Source organism: Medicago sativa, chromosome 8 (genome assembly GCF_051527215.1).
Source record: "Medicago sativa cultivar Bolivia chromosome 8, Bolivia_mono, whole genome shotgun sequence".
In the NCBI taxonomy this organism is placed as follows: Eukaryota; Viridiplantae; Streptophyta; class Magnoliopsida; order Fabales; family Fabaceae; genus Medicago; species Medicago sativa.
Window position 1 is genome coordinate 66,209,020 of NC_140756.1, and position 16,168 is coordinate 66,225,187.

Genomic DNA, 16,168 nt, shown 5'->3' on the forward strand with positions numbered 1-16,168 from the left:
TTTAAACTTGTTATTTCCAAGTTCCACCATTGAGATGTAAATTTAAAGAAGGGAAATGTTAAGGACTACCCTCAAGACATTGATTAAGGAAACAAAAATAGAAATATTGGGTTGGAAAGTGGTGAATTTAACTTTTTAAAAGTTTAAAATATGTAGTTTCCAGTGAAAATTTTTACTTTTGGTTTTCTTAACAAGAGACATGTTAACATGACCCTTTAGAAAGAACTTTCTCCACTCTCAACGTTTGAATGCACACGTCTCAAAAGAACAATAATATATTGGTGTTTATAAATACACTTTTGGATAATTTACGTCGTTTGAAAATACACTTTCAAAAATGAAAAATGACGTATTTACAACCATTTTGAAATAACTTAACCGACAACCTTTTATACAAATTATAACCTTTGGTTTATCATTTTTTGTTTGCTTTAGTTTTCGTGTCAATATCCCCACTGTGTTGTATATCTTTATTCTTTAGTGGTGATAAACCTCTTCAAAAATATATATGAAGATTTTAGGAGAGGGTGAAAAGTAGCGCCAATAAATTAATAACCCTCCATGTATCCAACAATTTATTTTGACACAAGAACTCACAGTGTGCACATTTTGAATCTCCAGCTTAATCACATGATTGTTACTGGTTGCACTCATTTAAGAACTCTTTATATGTATATATCTTTAATTGTCAATCTAAAAGATCTCCACATTATAAAGTATACGTCCACGAGAGGCAATTTCTTTTGTCTTTAGTTTTTCCTATTTAGAACAAGAATATTAGTGTTTCTAATTATCACCCCTTTGGACTATAATCCACACTACCACTTAACTTCCAACAATTATGGCTTTTGATATACCTAGTCAACATCATAACTAACAAATTTAAAAGGCTTAGAATGCAAGTTTAGAAAGCAAAAGCAACAATTAAGATGGTTCAACCGTAACCATCTCAGATTCTTCCTTCATAAGTGAGGTATGTCTAGTCTTGTTGGTAAGAACAAGGAAATATATGAAATAGTTGATTTTTTGGGTATAATATGAGATAGTTGATTTAGTTAGCTCTAATCTAACTTTGGCATGACCTAATATCAAACTAACATAAAAGAGCCAACAGACAAATCTAACATTTCATTTCTCACATTAGTATACCAGAAAGAAAGAGAAAATGATTGCTTTAACGATACTACATTGACAACAAATTGTTTGTCTTGTGCTAGATCATGTCAATAACTAACTAATCTCTTTTTATCACTCTATATAAACCAATATTGTCCACAACTAGAAGCTAAAAAGCATTGAATCAATAGTCTTAATTTGCTTGCATGGCTATCAATATCATGGTTACATTATTCTTGAGTTTAATTATCTTGTTTTCAATAGTTTCAACAGGGAATTCACTTAGTTACAACTACTATGAAAAGACATGCCCTGATGTAGAGTTTATTGTTGCCAAGACAGTTAAAGCTGCCACTGCTTCAGACAAAACTGTCCCTGCAGCGCTTCTCCGAATGCACTTCCATGACTGCTTCATTCGGGTAATACTAAAAAAAACGATTCGAATTCCATCATGTCAGTGAATCATGCGTTTGACCTAGTCATTCGACTTGAACACACCAAATCCAAATCGGAAAGAATCTATCATCTATACACTTTTCTATCATGCATACACATCATTGTAGTATATCTGATTCTTTTTGCTTTTTAAATTTTTGAAGGGATGTGATGCATCAGTGCTGCTAAACTCGAAAGGAAGCAATAAAGCAGAAAAAGATGGACCACCAAATGTATCTTTGCATGCATTCTTTATCATTGATAATGCAAAGAAAGCATTAGAAGCTGCTTGCCCTGGTGTAGTCTCTTGTGCTGATATCTTAGCTTTTGCAGCAAGGGATGCTGTATTTCTGGTATATAATATATAAACAAAGCTAAAAAACTAAAGAAGTTAGGTTTAAATATGTCTTTATCCAGAAATTTATCATTTCTTACTTTTAGTCTCAGTAATAATATTTCTGTTTGCTTTTAGTCCTTACAAATATACCACCTTTTGATTTTGGTTATTGTTGTTTTCTTTTAATCCCTCCAAAACTTATTCATATTGGAATTGATCCCTATAATATGTAGAATATTTGGTTTTAGTCCCTCAAAATAAGGACTAAAACGATTATTACACGGACCGGACCGATTTTAATATGAACAAATTTTACTGGACTAAAACAAAATACTAAGTATCAAAAGCAAAAGGTGGTATATTTGCAAGGACTAACAATTTCAGCGACTATAGCAAAAATTGGAATGCTTGGTAGGACTAAAAGAATATTTAAACCTAAAAATTATGATCACATGACTAAGGATCCTATATATACGACCATGGTTTATGTTGATGAAATATTATTACAGTCTGGCGGTCCAGGTTGGGATGTTCCTAAAGGAAGAAAAGATGGAAGAATATCCAAGGCCAGTGAAACTATACAGTTACCATCACCGTCTTTTAACATATCGCAACTGCAGAAGAGCTTCTCTCAAAGAGGTCTGTCAATGGAAGACTTGGTAGCTTTGTCAGGTAAAAAAATTCAAAGCCCAAAACTTCACCATTTACTAAAAATAAATTTAATCAGCAACAATTTAGAGATGAAAAAAAATGAAATTTGCTCCGGAATACCAATAATTCTCACATTGCTTAGGTAGTTTACTAACACTTACACTCCACAATCCAACGAAACACCTTTTACTTACACACGAGACCCAAAGTGGACAATACCTCAAAAAGACAATGTAGTGGACTTGAGGTCGAAACGTTGGCGCCATCTATGGGAATCGAGGGCCTAAGCCAGTATGCACAAGGGATGATAGACCCTTTTGGCTTGACCAGGAGCTATTGTTCCAATACACTAAAAAGTGCCACATTACCTGGGAATCAAGGTACACCAAAAAGTATCGCATTGCTTGGAAATTGAGACTTAAAGTGGTTTATAATCACTCACACTCCTCAATCTGCTTACACACAAGACCCAAAGCGGCCAATATGTTGATTTAGTTAAAAAGCACCTTGGTAGGTTGAGGAATGAGGAGTGTGCGTGTTTATAAACCACTCTTAGCCTCCATTTTCAAGCAATGCGATACTTTTTGGTGCACCACATCTCTAATTTTATATATTTTTTCTCTCACTCTCTAAATTCCGTAGTTAATTCAATTATTTCTACTAGTCTTATTATAATATATACATGAGTATGGTTTACAGTGATGTCTCTTTTTACCCTTATGTAGGAGGACATACCTTAGGTTTCTCTCACTGCTCATCCTTCAGGAACAGAATCCATAATTTTGATGCTACACATGATGTGGACCCTTCATTAAATCCATCATTTGCATCAAAGCTAAAATCAATCTGTCCAATAATAAATCAAGTAAAGAATGCAGGCACCACCTTGGATGCTTCTTCAACTACATTTGATAATACATATTACAAGTTGATCCTCCAAAGGAAGGGCATATTTTCTTCTGATCAAGTTCTTATTGATACTCCAAATACCAAAGATCTTGTTTCTAAGTTTGCTACCTCACAAGATGAATTTTATAAGGCTTTTGTAAAGTCAATGGTCAAAATGAGTAGCATCAATGGTGGTCAAGAGATTAGGAAGGACTGCAGGGTGGTTAACTAGGGAGCTTTTCTTGGTCATTATAGTCGAACTATGATATTCTGTTTAGTTTCTACATTCTCTCTTTGGCAAGTTCAATAAGCAAGATAGTTTTTATTGTTTGACTTATTTTCCTTCACAATGAGTTTATCTCAATAGTTTGTGGAGCCTGCATTTGTTAGGTAGTTTACTAACAAATGAGTAGCAAATGAGTCAAACAAATGAGTAACAAATGAATTTATATGAAACAGAGAGAGTAACAAATGAGTATATGAAATTTAGGGACGATGAAAGTTAAACCCGCCCCCGCCTCATTGTCATGTCTATGTGTTTGTGGTGTATCACGTGCAAAGAGAAAGAGTTAGGGATGGATCACTATGAGTTTTTTCTTTCCTTGGAAAAATTCAATGAGAAAAGATAAATATTTCGATACATATTTTGTAAATTTGCCCATTGAATTATAAGTTTATATCATATTGATTGTTTATGTAAAATTTTACATAAACTTTGATGCATCTTTTTCTAACAAGTACAATAAAGTTGAGATGTGTATGTGTATAAGAGATAAGACACATACTTTTGTGCTAGCCAAAAAAATGATTTAATTTTCCCGTTTAAAAATTGAATGGTTTAGTCTAATGTGTGATGTGTTCATATTGGTGAAACTCTTGGTTGTTGCCCATAATTGAGGAAAGATAGCCTTATTATCACGGCTAGTTTTTAAGTCTCGATAAATATATCAGATTTTTTTTTTTTGAGGGAGTAAATATATCAGATTATATTGAATACATTTTGATTAATGAATTGTTATAAGTTTTTTTGTCTAAAAAACTAAAATTAATCGATAAATTACACATAATTTTTTTTTTAAGAAATACACATAATTATTATTTAATAAAAGTCATTATATATTTTTCTCTAACAACAAAATTATTACGTAAAATTACTATATTTACAAAAATCGTTATATTTTTTTTGAGAGAAAAGAGTGCAAAAAAAAAATCATTATATATTTTTCTCATATTTTCCTCAAACAACGAAATTGATAAAACGAAACCCGTGGAAGTCACTAGAATCTTGTTTCATCACTCTTCCCCAAACTCAGAGAAGTTAACCGCAAGCATCCATGGCGTTCATGACTCTGCCACCGCTTCAACTCGTCAAACCCTCTCTTATCTCTCCAAAACCCTCCCTATTCTTCAATAACCCACCCATTTCCATCACCTCCCACTTTTTCAACCCCCCTTCCACACTTCACACCCTCCCTAGCAGGATCATTGGTAATCAAACTTCTAAATTAACCTAACTTTACTTCATTAACGATTGATTTAATGCAATAAATTATAGTTTCTTTGTTGCATGCAATTTGGCCATTGTTGTATTTTCAATCATTCTTTTTCTTGCTGTATTGAAATGTGAAAATTGAAATACAGAAAATTTGTGTTTGTTTTGTTTCATCTGAATTCAGTTAAGGCTAAACCACAAGAACCTGAAGTTGCTGTAGCTACTGATTCATTTACACAATTCAAGCATCTTCTTTTGCCTATTACTGATAGAAAACCCTATCTCTCTGAGGGAACTAAACAGGTCATTCTTTTTCTTTTCAATTTATTTGGAATATGCTTGAAATTTTAATTTTTGTTATATGCTTTGTGAAATTATTTGTTACTGATAAAGACCTTGACTTAGGACTTGTTTGGATTGACTTATTGAGCATAAGCACTTGTGAGACTGTTTGGGCAAACTTTTTTTTTTTTTTGACGTTAAAGACAATTTCATTAACGAAAGTCTGGCAATAAATCAAATGCCAAGACTGCAGAAATACAAGGCGGAGTTTCTTCGACCCATATAGAATCTAAATTCTTAAGAGCATATTTAGCTAAATAATGAGCAGCTTGGTTGGCTTCACACCTAACATGCAAAACTGTTTGGGCAAACTTACGTAACCAGCTTATGACATTGTTCATAAGCTGTTTTTAGCTTATTTTCATAAGCACCTGTGAGACTGTCCAAGATAGCTTATGAAAATACCTAAAAACTTATACAAAATCAATTTCTTTATTTTACTTTTCTTCAAGAAATCACTTATATATAATTAAGTACTTATGCTATAAGTATAAGCTTCAAATTAAGTTGTTTATCCAAACAGGGCGTTAATTTTGTGCATTTTTTCACCAAAAAACACTGACTTGTGGTTGTGGCTATTATTATAATTATCTTTTTGTTAGGCTATAGCGACTACCATTGCCTTAGCTAACAAGTATGGAGCTGACATTACAGTTGTAGGTATGTTATAGTACGTGTGAGTGTCTATGCCTCTTTTTGATATTATGAATTTTTTACTGGGGTTCTTGTATGAAGCTGTAATGGAAAATCTTTTTACATTTGTTATTTTTGTTCTTTATATGCTTTGCAGTTATCGATGAACAGCAGAAGGAGTCACTGCCTGAGCATGAGACCCAACTATCCAGCATCCGTTGGCATTTATCTGAAGGTTTGTTTAAAGCTTTTTTCATTTTATCATTTGTTGAGTTTTTTTGTGTGGATTTGGCTCTTCTAAAGTGAGTTAACCGTTGAGAGTAAACTAGTAAAGTGAAAAGTAGGCAATGATTGATATTTTAAGATACTCATGATTGCTTATGTATTTGGAGGCACTATCATCCATTGATTTATTCGTCAATGGTTGATATTACTCGCTTTAGAGGAACTGTGTCCTTTTTTTGTTGAGGTCCTTGAAGGTACATTACAAATAATATGTTGTCTCATTTTGTGAGCATTGTCTTAGAATGTTTTTGAATTGTAAGTTTGTGTATTTTAGTTCAACTACTATCGATTTGTGGTGAAACTTGAAAGCGTGAATTTGACTTAAGAGCCAAGTGTGTGTGTTAGGGGTGTGACCGCAAAGTAGGTTGGAGCTAATACTTGGAGCTTTTGGGAAATTGCGGTGGGAGGAAGCTTAAACATGAGGTAGAGGTGATGTGACCCAGTGGATTACCAAACACGCGATAAAAGGATGTACACACAGTGAATTATCGGATATGGAGTCCTTTTAGGTTGGATCCGTTGAAGTATTGATCCATGATAGACCACTTTTTTCCACTATTAGATTAAATCATCCAACCAAACTTTATCATGGTCTAACCACACCAGATCTAACCCATTGACTCCATCTCTCTCATTGCCTCTCTCTCATATTTTCTTTCTCATTCAAAATTGTTGAAGCATGTACCTGCTCCCAATCCCTTTACTGCTATGCTCTCCATGTCATAGAAATACCATGTGCAAGGCTGAAGCAAGTTCCACCTGTTTTTTACAATGAGCAAATCCAAAACCGATAGGAAGCCTACCATTACCAAGCAAGCATGTAATCCAAAATGAAAACCAAAGCCACAGTTGACAGCATCATCAATTTCTACTAGGATTGTGGCATCATTTGAAGGAAGATTTTTTAATTTTTTTTGCTTCTCTTTTTTTGGCTTAATTTATGTAAATATTTTCGTTATTGGCACTTGAAATCAGCCACTTTGAAAGAGAAAGGAACTGTGAGAGTGAGCTGCAATGAAAGATGTAGAGTTGATGAGTTAAATTGGGTTTAGTTGGACTGTGATAAGATTTGGTGGGATGTTCTAATATGACAGTGTAAAAAGTGGTATATCAAGGACCAGTCTTTTTAAGGGTCCATTTTTTATGGGCCCTAGGATATGATATCTGGTGTTACAACACAAGTAGAATAACACAATACAACTTGTCAGAAAAAATAGAATATCACCATACAAGTAATTGAACCATGGCATTATTTTGTCTTGGGTAAGAAAAGGATTTGAGTGAGTGAAGAGCAAAAGAGGACGAAGGAGGAAGGACGAGGGAGATAAGGGCCACTCGGGGATGAATTTTATTAGGAAGAGATAAAATTTTATTTATTTTTTCTTTTTAAAAGGTTGGTATAGTTTATTGAGTAACAGATTTTAAGTGGTTTGTTTCGTGCCTTATCCTTTACTATGTCTTATCGCATGACCGTTTTTTGAATAAAACATTGGAACAAGTGTTTTTGTGCAATCAATTCCTTCATTTTGTAGCAAATCAAATGCACTGTCTGTGTTAGGAGTGATGTGATGAGATTTATTTGTTTCACTTATTGTTTTTATCATTTTTTTATTTTGACTAATTGTTTTTATCATTTTTAAGTAAACATTCATGGTATATAAGTGTGCGCTTAAGGTGTCAGAGTTGTTATCAATCATGATTTTTTTATCATAATCTTTTGTATTTAATAATGAAAAATGCAGGTGGGTTGAAGGACTATAAATTGCTTGAGCGGCTTGGTGATGGGAGTAAGCCAACAGCAATAATTGGCGATGTTGCTGATGAACTTAATTTGGATTTGGTAGTTATTAGCATGGAAGCAATTCATACAAAGCATATAGATGCAAATTTGCTTGCTGAGTTCATTCCCTGTCCTGTCATGCTTTTGCCATTGTAGTTCGCATTTTGTAGACAGGGAATGATTTTTGTTTCATCTGCTGCAATTTGATGTTCAATGTTATTTAGTATATGCTACTCTAAAGTTTCAGGGAAATTTTGTTAAATATGCATGACTGTACTTGACTAAGGTTGAAAGTGTATATGTGTGAGCTGAAGCATGACTAATATTTAGGCCTGGAAAGGAAATGATGAGTTTGTGAGGAGTGGATTTGGATTCTTTCATGTGAGGTTAAGAGCTTTTCTGCTAGTATCAAACAATGTGGGCCTCCTATTTTAGGTTGTGTATAATTTTCTTCAAGATCATGGTCACATTATTCAAAACACTCATGTTGGTTTGGTCATAGATCTGACATTTTCTCACTTGAACAAGATTCATAAATATCAATTGCAATTGCACTTTCTACTATATATTGTAGGCTAAAGTGCACTTTTCCCCCCTATCTTTCAAAAAGTTGCGATTTTGGCCCTCTAACTTTGAAAACTACAATTTTGATCCCCTAACTTTGAAAACTGATGAGAAGACGACACGTGTCCAAAAAAAGATAAGGGGGTTAAAAGATAAGGGGTCATAATCGCAACATTTTGAAAAGATAAGGGGTCGAAAGACATATTTCCCTTATGTTAGGGGGTTAAAAGAGCATATTTCCCTAAACATGGGGGGCCAAAATTGTAGTTTTCATACTTAGGGGGTCAAAATCGCAACTTTTTGAAAGTTAAGGGGGGAAAAGTGCACTTTAGCCTATATTGTAATCAATTTTGGGGAATGTAGCAATGACTTTGGATAAGTCCATTTTCTGTGTTTTCTATGAGGCCTACCGAATAAGTTTGGTCGTTTGGCAATACAACCATGCTGGGGGAATCTCTATCAAGCATGTGTTTATCTTTTTTTTGGTCAAACCAAGCATGTGTTTATCAAGCATTAATATTTAATATATGTTTCGTGTGTGTGTGTGTTTTTTTTGAGGTCATGTAATGTTTTTTAACACGAATTTTTCCCTTAAAAAAGTACACATGAATTGTTATACTATTTAATATAACTAGACCCTGACCCATGCGATGCACGGGTTTATTTCGATTTTCATATATAAACATCAGATTGATTATATTATTAGTTTTTTTTAGCAAAGATTATATTATTATGTATAATATTTCAATAAAGACTACAATGAGCAAATTAAATAGTTCAAAATACACATCAAAGGAAAAAAAGTTACTGTATAAAGGGTTTAGATTGCGAATGGATGAAAATGGATGAAAACCGCAGACTTTTGGGTTTAGATTGCGAAGGAGAAAAAATGGTTCAAAACCGTTTGGAAAGAAAGGAAAAAGAATTTTTGAAAAAGGAGTTTAATATTGGATATCATGTAGTGGAAGGCAAATGATAACACAAAAACAGCAAGTGGCATGGTGGTCAACATGCGATGCACGGGTTTTTGTAGAGTTTCATATATAAAATATCAAATTGGCTATACTATTAATCGTAGAGTTACATTTAAATTCAGAAACAATTAAACTAAGTGACAATTGAGAGTGATCGACATGCACAATCTCAAAGAAGCAAATTAACAACATTTAGTTTGCATCAACAAAAATGAATATGGAAATCAACAAAAATGAATATAAAATCAAAGTCATTACTTTGCCAAAACAAAGTAATGTTATAGTCTACTGTAGTGATTTTTGCAAATAAAAATTCTGAACAAAAACTTCATGTAATATAATGCAGGAAAAAGTGAAGTTTCTAATGAAAAAATTTATCATATGGATCAGTCAAATTATCTACAATTTTAAGGATGCAACTTTAATATCGTAACACGTAGTTAGCGTACACCAAAAAAAAATATGAAAAAGAACTACTATCAATAAAGTTACTAAAAAATAACTGCTATGAGAGAGGTAACCGCGGGCTTTAAAAAAAATATTTTAGTCATGTATTTCATTTTTGGAAGCAACAATATTTCAACAAAAAGAGAAATGGCATAGTGGCTATAGATGTAAAGTGTAAGCATATGGTACTTGGTTCGATTCCTTGCAAACTCTTTTTTTCATAAAAATTACTCAGACCCACCGAAAAAGGCGGGATCAAATTAGGGCAAACCTTTCAGAACTGTTTAACATTTATATATACTAGACTCTTGACCCGTGCTACCGCACGGGTCTTTCCAAGAAGAAGTTAAACGAATAAGTCGCAACAATGTAAACATATATAGTTTAATAGAAGTCATATAAAAATTAAAAAATAAAATGAATTGAAAATTGATTTCATCGGTTATGGCCATTATTTGATGGTGAAATGTCAAAAATTTAAAATTACAAAACAGGTTGACACTATTAAAAATTACAAAAGAAATTAATAGAGATAAATGTTGCAATAAAAATAAAAATCTTCATAACATTTGAATCTTACCAAAACATCTATTTACTTTTAGCAGATCCAAAAACATACTCCCCCGGTCACATTTATAAGCAAAAATGCACTTTTTAGGTTCATTGAATAAATAATGAATTTGGTCTATATATTGACCAAATACATTAAGTATTGAATGAATCTAAAAAGTGATTTTTTGCTTATAAATGTGACCGGATGGAGTAATTTATTAAGCTTATTTGTTTGCTTTTTGATAACAAAAGTTAGGAAAATATTTTTTTAAAAGGAAAATTAACACACATGTTAGCATGATCTCGAAAATCAAAATAAGTAGAACTATAACTAATAATTAAGACCCGTTAACTATAAAAAACCACATATTTTACTGATATTAACTAAAATTTGAAGTAAAATTGGTGATATCCTTTTTTTCAATTTACAATAGGATCCCTTTAAACAACCATTTATAGGTGGTATGGTACCCATGTACTTTTTTGGATGATGACTAAACCGATTGTTAGAGAGTCCACATTGAGGCTTAAAGTCAATTATATAATCCAGAAGAATAATTATTTATATATAAGTTTAAATATATGTATTAAGTTTAGAGATATATACAAAGAATTTCCCATTTTTTACCATTAAATAATAGAATTTTCCATTTCAGAATCTCAACAATAATAATGTGGAGTGGCTTAAACTTTCTATTTTTTGGTCATTGCTACTATCTTTCTTCCATTGAGAATCATGCTATGAGTATCCTATTTCTTTTCTCTTTCTGAAAAGCTTTTTGGTTACATTCTCTTTCTGAAATGCTACAAAATGAATCTGTCAATGTGAAAGAAAAAAAATTAATACCAGTAAAAAAGAAACAGCTTTAACTTGTAAGAAACAACAACACAATGATACATGTACACATCTCATATTCCCTAACACTTATTCAACACCCTATTTTATCTTTATGATCAAAAGTTTATGCATAAAAAAAACAACAAAAGATTCATATTCATCCAATAAAACACACTTAAGCTTTTTTTGCAAAAAAAAAAAAAAGATTCATATATTTCAAATGAGGATTAGTGCTATTACATATAGTTTTTTGGCTCCCCAATTCCATTATATTGGGGAAAAAATGTCGTGGAATATACAAAGAACTTAGATATCAAGGACTAAAGCTAATATTATTTCAAAAATAAAAAGGACTAAAACTAATATGCAAAATGGAGTTATATATGCCCTTCTCAATGTCAGAGTCATGAGTGATCACTCTATTTATAGGTTGATGGGATAAATTAAAGGTGAAATCCTATTTATAATTTTATATAGTTCGGATGGCTTCAAATAACACAATATACCCAACTTTTTGTCTCTGCATCAAAAGGCTCTGAAGTATTATCCTCCTTATCAATCATTGTTGAAGAATTTTTTTGGTAAAAATCCCCAAAAAGATTATTAAACTGTTTCTAATCAAACCCATAAAACAAAATAAAAAATGAAAATGAAAGATGATTCAACTTACATAATTTGTAGAGGAGGGAATTTGGATGAATATTAAAGACAATACACACTTGAATCTACAATAGTGAGGAGGGACAACATCAATGTAATTGTAGCCCAAACCATGTTGTCGATGAAGAACAGTCCTAAAACTCACTATTCCAAAGCAAATTAAGAAAACAATTTGTACCTCGAACGAATCAATAATCCATTTTAGCCATTCAGATACACATTAAGAAAAAGGTCAACAATTGAAGATAAACCAACTGTCCTCAAAAGAAAAGGAATTGCACATGAATAAAAATGATGAGAGAAAATTACCTCAACGACAAAATATTCAAGACGACGGCGAGGTAAACAAGAGGAGCAGCGCTAGTACAACCTTAAGAAACTGAGTGATACAGAAAACAGGAAATTAAAGATCATCCTTGCTGCTCCTTGAGTAGGCCTTCTAGCGCCCTGCATAAAAAGAGAATAACGAATTGTTACCACATTGATTCAAGTCCAGCACAGGAAAAAAAACGACACTGTTGCATTCTTACATCCCTAACATGAAACTGAATGCAAATCCTTTTGTATTGAAGTCGTAATTCATTCACAATTTTGTCAAAATCAGTGACTGGATTTAGATTCAAAGGAGCTGCACAAAAAAACTCCAAGCAACTGATTAGAACCAAATATATTCAATGAAACATGATTAGATCGATTAGAACAGAAATTGTATGGAAATCCATTAAGATTAACTGTACCACAAAGGTATGTGCACGCCACTATTTATACCGGACTCATAGACAAAATGAATTTGAATCATGGTGACATGTGTACACAATGAATTGGGGAGTTGGAGAGACTTCTCGTGGAATACAAATTCACTTGCTGCATGGAGAGATATGGAAGGCCACATTAAATGTTTAATGGATCAGTGGGTAGTTGGCAGGAATGACCGAAATTAATGCAAGAAAATTTTGTTAATTTTGTTAATAAAGGTTGGAGCGATCTGTATTGTCAAAAAAATAGGAGTGGATATGCAACAGATAAATGAGAGTGGAATTTGTTAAGAAGGACTGTAGCGACAGATAAGAGTGGATATGCAACAGATTTGTTGTTTTTATTGTTAATAATATTTTGTTAATAGGAGTGGATAGGAACAATTTGTTAATAGGAGTGATTTTTTTTATGTTTATCTGTTTAGTAGGAAACGATTAGGAACAATACGATTTTTGGCTTGCAAAAAAATAGGGTTAAACAAATCGGAATTAAGCTTTAGGGTTAAAACAGTAAATTTCAGCAATAGGGTTTAGGTTAAAATTAGAGCTAAAATAAGCTTTCGGGTTAACTTTTATAGATAAATAGATTAGGGTAGAAAATATTTGCTTCATAAAAAAAAAGGCAGGAGGATAGGAATAAAATTGGTGCGATGCATTTTTTTAGATGGAATTTGTTATGTTAAATAATTGCAAACCTAAAAGTGTAGAAAATATTTGCTTAAAAAAAAAAAAAGAAGGATAGGAATAAAAAAAAAAGGAGGATAGGAATTCAAAAAAAAATAATAAGGATTCGGCCGGCCAAAAGGAGGATAGGAATAAAAAAAAAAGAGGATAGGAATTAAAAAAAAAATAAGGATTCGAAAAAAAAAGGAGGATAGGAATAAAAAAAAGGAGGATAGGAATTCAAAAAAAAAATAATAAGGATTCGGATGGTCAAAATTATAGCAAACTTGATAACAAAATTCGGCTGACATTAATTAAGTAAGATGATCAATGGCTAAAATTGAATGACACCTAAATGTGCAAGATCCAATGGCTCAGAAAAGTGGGGGAGAAATGGGGGGAAAATATTAGGGTTAGAAATAGCTTTAGGGGTTAAGCTTTATTATACTAGACTTTTCACCCGTGCTATCGCACGGGTCTGATATAGATGAAGATTATTTTTGAACAAATGATTTTTTTAAATTGCTAGTTGCGACTAACATGTATGACATTTATATTATATTCGCAATAAGACAATCGAATATAATGACATGAAACAAAATAAATTTATCACAACCTTACACTAATATAAGATTTTATCTTACAAAAGTAGTCTAAGTTATAAGTTTTTGCTGGATGGGGTAATAGGAACATGATCACTACTTGATATTTTTTAGACAACTTGATCACAACTTAATCATATTAATGTCCTCCACATGTTTGATTGTTTCCTCTGTGATCCAATTCAGTTCACTCTCTATACATCCAATAGCTTATTTTGTTGTTTCAAGAATAAAAGAGAGATAATTTAGAACAAAAGAAAAAATGAAAACAGCCAAACTTGTTGTGGGATAAAGAAAATCAAAGGATCCCCAATTTAAAGAGTTGGAATTGAAAAATTGAAGAAACATTATGCTAAAAGAAATCCATGTAAAATCAATAGCAGTGGCCAAACCTACCTTCTCTACTGAGACGGAAAGGAATTTCAGTTCCACCATTAATCTCAACAAAAACAACCAGCTGCGATACAATGAAAAATAACGTCAACCAAAAATTAAAAAAGATGTGATTTCAGATCTACCAAAAAAACATATACACCGCATATCATTAAAGGGAAAAAAGAGGGAAATCATAAGCCAATTGGGTTGGCTATGGTGAGGGCAACATATCGTGTAGAGAGAGAGATAGAGAAAGAACTGACTGTGGCGGTAGCAACTGAGGTTATGAGTTTGCTGTGATGATCTGAAGCCATAGACGGTGGCGATGGAGTTGACGGCAAGGGTGGTGCCGGAACCGAGAGCATTGGCGAAGGGAAGTGATGAGAGGAGAAAGACAACAATGAAAATGGAAAAGACACAGATGTGGCAAAGGAGCGATTTAGCTTTGCATGAGAATAGGTAGGAAGCGATTTTGATATCGTTTATCTGTTTAGGAAAATCAGGAGCGATTGGTATGAGAGAAGGTAGGAAAATAGGAGATTTTGTTAAACAAAGGAGCGATTTTGCTATGCATAAGAATAGGCAGGAAACAATTTTTATATCTGTTTACGAAAATTAGGAGCGATTTGTTATTTCTTTATTTTTTATAGATAAATAGATTAACGATTTAGTTAGGGTAAAACAGTAATTGTAGCCATTAGGGTTTTGGAAAAATTAGGGCTTCAAAATTGGCTTGGGACAACTTTTATATATAGAATAGATAAGATATAGATAAATAGATTAGGGTAGAAAATATTTGCTTCATAAAAAAAAAGGCAGGAGGATAGGAATAAAATTGGTGCGATGCAATTTTTTAGATGGAATTTGTTATGTTAAATAATTGCAAACCTAAAAGTGTAGAAAATATTTGCTTAAAAAAAAAGAAGAAGGATATGAATAAAAAAAAAGGAGGATAGGAATTAAAAAAAAAGGATTCGAAAAAAAAAGGAGGATAGGAATTCAAAAAAAAATAATAAGGATTCAGATGGCCAAAATTATAGCAAACTTGATAACAAAATTCGGCTGACATTAATTAAGTAAGATGATCAATGGCTAAAATTGAATGACGCCTAAATGTGCAAGATCCAATGGCTCAGAAAAGTGGAGGGAGAAATGGGGGGAAAATATTAGGGTTAGAAATAGCTTTAGGGGTTAAGCTTTATTATATAAGATAAGATATAGATAAATAGATTAGGGTAGAGATATTTGCTTCATAAAAAAAAAAAGGCAGGAGGATAGGAATAAAATTGGTGCAATGCATTTTTTTAGATGGAATTTGTTATGTTAAATAATTGCAAACCTAAAAGTGTAGAAAATATTTGCTTAAAAAAAAAAGAAGGATAGGAATAAAAAAAATAAGGAGGATAGGAATTCAAAAAAAAAAAATAATAAGGATTCGGCCGGCCAAAAGGAGGATAGGAATAAAAAAAAAAGGAGGATAGGAATTAAAAAAAAAATAAGGATTCGAAAAAAAGGAGGATAGGAATAAAAAAAAGGAGGATAGGAATTCAAAAAAAAATAATAAGGATTCGGATGGCCAAAATTATAGCAAACTTGATAACAAAATTCGGCTGATATTAATTAAGTAAGATGATCAATGGCTAAAATTGAATGACGCCTAAATGTGCAAGATCCAATGGCTCAGAAAAGTGGAGGGAGAAATGGGGGGAAAATATTAGGGTTAGAAATAGCTTTAGGGGTTAAGCTTTATTATATAAGATATAAGATATAGATAAATAG

General features: G+C 32.3%; 2 protein-coding genes and 1 long non-coding RNA gene across 3 annotated transcripts; 2 read left to right on the plus strand and 1 right to left on the minus strand.

The window, feature by feature from the left end:
- The first annotated feature begins 993 nt into the window (after positions 1-993).
- LOC146900650 (peroxidase 64-like) lies at positions 994-3,955 on the plus strand. The gene is made up of 4 exons (XM_085731365.1): positions 994-1,535; positions 1,716-1,904; positions 2,398-2,560; positions 3,265-3,955. Exons 1-4 carry the CDS (start codon positions 1,323-1,325, stop codon positions 3,657-3,659), a joined length of 960 nt encoding a protein of 319 aa, XP_085587491.1. The 5' UTR covers positions 994-1,322; the 3' UTR covers positions 3,660-3,955.
- Positions 3,956-4,716: 761 nt separating this feature from the next.
- LOC146900651 (cell wall integrity/stress response component) lies at positions 4,717-8,244 on the plus strand. The gene is made up of 5 exons (XM_085733632.1): positions 4,717-4,915; positions 5,104-5,222; positions 5,864-5,921; positions 6,052-6,129; positions 7,922-8,244. The coding sequence occupies exons 1-5, from the start codon at positions 4,762-4,764 to the stop codon at positions 8,113-8,115; spliced, it is 603 nt and encodes a 200-aa protein (XP_085589758.1). The 5' UTR covers positions 4,717-4,761; the 3' UTR covers positions 8,116-8,244.
- A 4,114-nt stretch (positions 8,245-12,358) lies between these two features.
- LOC146900652 (uncharacterized) lies at positions 12,359-13,235 on the minus strand. Its single transcript, XR_015022005.1, has 3 exons — positions 12,732-13,235; positions 12,525-12,622; positions 12,359-12,441 (listed from the first exon to the last, which is right to left on the minus strand). It is a non-coding gene; the product is annotated as an uncharacterized LOC146900652 (long non-coding RNA).
- Between the last annotated feature and the right edge of the window lie 2,933 nt (positions 13,236-16,168).

Coding starts and splice junctions, on each gene's coding strand:
- LOC146900650 (XM_085731365.1), top strand. CDS start 1,323: ATGGCTATCAATATCATGGTTACATTATTCTTGAGTTTAATTATCTTG. Junction 1,905..2,397: donor CAAGGGATGCTGTATTTCTG/GTATATAATATA, acceptor ATATTATTACAG/TCTGGCGGTCCAGGTTGGGA. Junction 2,561..3,264: donor AGACTTGGTAGCTTTGTCAG/GTAAAAAAATTC, acceptor ACCCTTATGTAG/GAGGACATACCTTAGGTTTC.
- LOC146900651 (XM_085733632.1), top strand. CDS start 4,762: ATGGCGTTCATGACTCTGCCACCGCTTCAACTCGTCAAACCCTCTCTT. Junction 5,223..5,863: donor TCTCTGAGGGAACTAAACAG/GTCATTCTTTTT, acceptor TCTTTTTGTTAG/GCTATAGCGACTACCATTGC. Junction 5,922..6,051: donor AGCTGACATTACAGTTGTAG/GTATGTTATAGT, acceptor TATGCTTTGCAG/TTATCGATGAACAGCAGAAG.